The sequence below is a fragment of the Cannabis sativa genome, chromosome 3, assembly GCF_029168945.1.
Source record: "Cannabis sativa cultivar Pink pepper isolate KNU-18-1 chromosome 3, ASM2916894v1, whole genome shotgun sequence".
NCBI lineage: Eukaryota > Viridiplantae > Streptophyta > Magnoliopsida > Rosales > Cannabaceae > Cannabis > Cannabis sativa.
In genome coordinates, this window is record NC_083603.1 from 48,706,405 (window position 1) to 48,711,027 (window position 4,623).

Sequence of the window (4,623 nt, forward strand, 5' to 3'; positions counted from 1 at the left end):
TATGATGAATGTGCTAACTATAGATATGATTCCAGAAATAGACCGGTTTTATATCACCCTTCAATTCGAATTAGCAAAAGCAATGTCTCCTTGCATAATATGGATTCCAAACATTCATGATTTGGATGTGAATGAGTCGAATTACTTATCCCTCGGTCTATTAGTGAACTATCTCTCCAGGGATTGTGAAAGATGTTCCGCTAGAAATATTCTTGTTATTGATTCGACTCATATTCCCCAAAATGTGGATCCCACTCTAATAGCTCTGAATAAATTAAATACATGCATTAAGATACGAAGGCTTCTTATTCCACAACAACGAAAGTACTTTTTTACTCTTTCATATACTAGGGGATTCCACTTGGAAAAGAAAATGTTCCATACTAATGGATTCGGGTCCATAACCATGGGTTCCGAACAAGTAATCTAATTTAATGCTTTTTCATACCAATGGAGTATTCACCGGAGGTATTGCTGAACATGTACGAGCTCCTTTTAATAGAAAAATCAAATTCAATGAGACTTTGGCTCATCCCACACGTACACGTGTAATTACCATTTGACATCCAAATACGCATTATATTTCAAAATACAATGTATTTAGCTACTATACAGTATAATTACTACTCTAATAATTACACTGTATAATAATTACATAGTTATTTCTAAATACAAACTTAATTTCTATTATAGATTTACAATAACTTAAAATCACAACCTCGATATTAGGTAGACAATTAAGTCTATATTATAAGGGAAATTTCAATTTTTGACCCTAATAAAATACCCCATTTCAAAATATATACCCTCCACTAATTTATACAAATTAATTCCACTATTACTCATTTGTACCCAAAATACCCCTCAAATTTAATTTTCCTATTCACACTCTCTTTCCGTCTTTCCCTCTCTTTCACTCTCTCTCTCTCTCTCTCTCTCTCTCTCTCTCTCTCTCTCTCTCTCTCTCTCTCTCTCTCTCTCTGTCGTTCCATCTCTCTCTCTGTCGTTCCCTATCCCTCTTCGACATCGACCCAACATCACGACCCACTCCGGCCATCCACCCACGTCCCCGACCCACTCCGGCCATCCACCCACGACCCCGACCCAACCACGAACCACCACGGACCACCACCACGACCCACTGACCACCACGAACCACCACGAACCACCACGGACCACAAAACGTCGCCACCACCACCACCCGTGATCGTCGACACCGAACAGAGGCCTTCGCCACCACGAGCAGTACCCGTCGCCACCACCACCCGTGATCATTAAAAGGTAATGTTTATGTTTTGAGAAAAAAATACATTTTTCATAGATTTGGATGCCAATTATTGCATGTTGTTGAGATTAGTGGATTTTGTGTAGCATTTGTGATCTTTAGGTGTAGTGTTTGAATGAAATCTGTGTAAATTACAGGGTTATCGATGACATGTCAATAGGTTATCGATAGGATGTCGATAGATTGAGTGTCTGTTTGAATGTTACTGTAATTTGTATGTCGATAGGATATCGCCTGTATGTCGATAGGATGTCGACTGGTATTTTAAGAGTATTTCTGCCCTATATTGTCGACGACTTATCGACAGTATGTCGATGGTATGTCGATTAAATGAGCATGTTGATTGTTAGGTTGTATTGTCGACTGAATGTCGACTGTATGTCGACAGTATGTCGATATATTGTGTAATTGTTATTTGTTTGAATTGTCGACTGAATGTCGACAGGATGTCGACATTTTGTCGACATGAAAGTATTTTCTCTGCTTTTGATAATGTCGACATAATGTCGAGGGTATGTCGACATAATGTCGACATGTTTGTTTTGAAATTTTTGTGTGCTTACTGTTAGATAATGTCGACTGAATATCGACATGATGTCGATGTTATGTCGACGATTTTAAATTTTTTTAGCAGCTTTATTTATTTGTTTTTTTGTTTTTTCAGATGGCTCCCAGACTCATTATTCCAGCACCCGAGCATTTCACTGGCCGCGTCACATATAGGGGCACTGGAATTTTTGCAAAAATTAAAGCTCGGTTTGAGGAGTTCAACCTTAATAACACGGCGAAGGAAAGCCGTTTCGGGAGCTTCTGGAATGCCGTACCACTGACATTCTCCTCGGTGTTATTTCACCAGCTGATGCTCCACAAAATGAAAGTGGATGCTCAGGAGGAGTTGAGGATGAGGTTTTATGTTGGTCGGAAGGAGGTCCGATTCGGGGTGCTGGAGTTTGCACTCATTACGGGTTTGGACTTCTCCTCGGGGCCAACAGAAGAGGAGAAGGCTGCGCAGGTCGCGCGCTCGGGGTCAGACCGATTGATCAACAAATATTTCAACCGGTCTGATAGTGTGAAGACAGAAGCACTCCAACTTCAGTTCACTGTTGCCGAGAACCCGGAAGACTTGTACAAGCTCGGCTTGTGCTTGTTTGTGGAGTCAGTGCTTCTGGGCCGCGAGGCCAACGCGCTGATCACGCCTCACATCATTAGATATGTGGAAGACCTCGAGTTCTTCTTCCGGATTCCTTGGGGGAAGCACTCATTCGCCAGACTCATGCACTCGCTTCAGAAAGACATGTTGAAACAGAAGGCCAACTACGAGAAGAAGCTGAGTTCGGATGTTCAGCACGAGTGCAAATACACAGCATATGGCTTCGCACCTGCAGTCCAATATTGGGCGTACGAGGCCATTTTGGAGGTTGGCAAGAGGTATGGCACGAACCACGGGATTCGGTTCCCCGGGATGCTTAGGCCGGACGAGCAAAGGCGATATTGGGAAGAAAGACGTCAGCGCATTATTTTCTAGACGGGTATGATTTTCACTTATGTTCTGAATAATTATTTAACATAAATGCTTGTAATAAATGCTAAATGGTTTTATTTTGATATTTGTTAAACCATAAACGAGAATGTGGAAGTGGTGTAGGGGCTACTTCCACGGACAGAGGAGGAGGCATTTGTGAGGACAATATCTTACGATGGTGTGGAGAACCTGGTTGATGATGCCTTGTGGATGACACGAGAGGTGAGGCGAGGTAGTCGGGTACCGAGAGACTCGGGTCCCGTACACTCAGGAAAGAGACACTCAGGTACCAATTTCTGGAACTTTTTTTTATGTCTTTATTTTTTTTGATTTTTTTTATATAGTGGAGGGTATATCGTATGCTTACCGTATTTTTTTGATATATATTTTTTCGGCCACGCGCTTCGAACCTCGGCCCGGTGCACCATCTGCATCAGGCGTTCGGGGTGCCGAGTACACTGATTTAGTGGCTCGGTTGGATAGGATCGAGGGTGACACTCGGGGTACGTATCTTTGCTCATGTCGAGTCGAAGAAGGCATACGAGACCGGCCATGTAGAGCCGAAGGGTGGTCGGAACGTAATTATGGAGCGACTCGGAGACATATTGGCCATGTTGAATCGTCCGCCAACGACGGCTTCGGCACGGAGGCCCCAGCGGATCCATCTACCCCACCACCACCGCTTCACCCCCAGTAGAAGAGGATGAGGTCTTCCCCGACGATTACGATCCTTATGAGGGAGCTCCAGCGACTCCGATCGAGGCACAACCTCTTATCCATGTACATGACACCGAGTCGCAGGGTGAGATTCTGTCCATAGAGGCACAACCTGCAGTGGTTAAGAGTCGGAAGAGGAAGAGAAAGCCTCCTGTATGGTTCGGTGACTATACGGAGATGAAGAGGAGACATAGGCCATCTTCGACTTTTGATCCCCTGGAGCCACCGGATGAGAAATTGTTAACCACTTTCCGAAAGTGGTGTGTTGGACTCATTCCGAACCACCGACTTCGGGATTTGAGAAGTGGTGATTACGGTCCAGGATTCTTTTGGATAATGCTCACACCAAAGGAATGGCTTACAGATGACGTAAGTAAAGTATTTTATAATATTACTTCACTTTACAACTTTATGTGCAATTAATATATTTTTTTGTGTAACTGACATTTCCGTTTATATGCAGCATATAGATGCAGCAATGCATATGCTGAGGAGGCGACGCACCGACTATCCACTGACATTTCCTCAAAAGGGTATCATTCTCTCCACATTCGTGACCGCCATGATCAGCAGTGCATGGACGAGCCACAAGGGTCCGAGGAAAAACTTTAAATGGGAGGAATATATCCTGGACTACTGCACAGGGTTTCATAAGGTATTGTTTTAGTAAGATTTTAAATGTTAATTGTTTGGGAAGATTATTATGGTTTGTTAATTGTTTCGTTGTTCTCTGTAATTACAGTCCCAAGTCTTTGAGAGATGGAGGGGTAACGAGTTTATTTACTTCGTTACGCACATTCCCACGGCAAGACAACGGGTCACGGTTGAAGTGGACATAGAGCCGTGGAAAATTAATGTCTACGGCTTGTGATTCCGGCGTACGTCATTGGACCGCCATGGAACCCATCTTGAAGGTTTGGTCGAACCGCTCGCCCTCGCTAATCCTTGCAACCGGGAATTTCCACATAACAACCGGATCATGGCGTTAGCTAACGGTGACATCACGGTGCTTCCAAAAATGCACGCGACTCGAGCCACTCACGACTTAGTTCCGAAGTCAGCAACCAGGTACATAGCGATAAAAAAGTACTATAGTATT

The 4,623-nt window shown here is 43.6% G+C and overlaps 1 protein-coding gene and 1 long non-coding RNA gene across 2 annotated transcripts; both read left to right on the forward strand.

Annotated features, from left to right (window-relative positions):
• Positions 1–751: 751 nt before the first annotated feature.
• Positions 752–2,133, forward strand: LOC133035780 (uncharacterized). Its single transcript, XR_009686875.1, has 2 exons — positions 752–1,281; positions 1,950–2,133. It is a non-coding gene; the product is annotated as an uncharacterized LOC133035780 (long non-coding RNA).
• Positions 2,134–2,652: 519 nt separating this feature from the next.
• On the forward strand, positions 2,653–4,395 carry LOC133036132 (uncharacterized). The gene is made up of 6 exons (XM_061112625.1): positions 2,653–2,790; positions 2,931–3,039; positions 3,152–3,310; positions 3,457–3,893; positions 3,988–4,179; positions 4,267–4,395. Exons 1-6 carry the CDS (start codon positions 2,653–2,655, stop codon positions 4,393–4,395), a joined length of 1,164 nt encoding a protein of 387 aa, XP_060968608.1.
• The last annotated feature ends 228 nt before the right edge of the window (positions 4,396–4,623 follow it).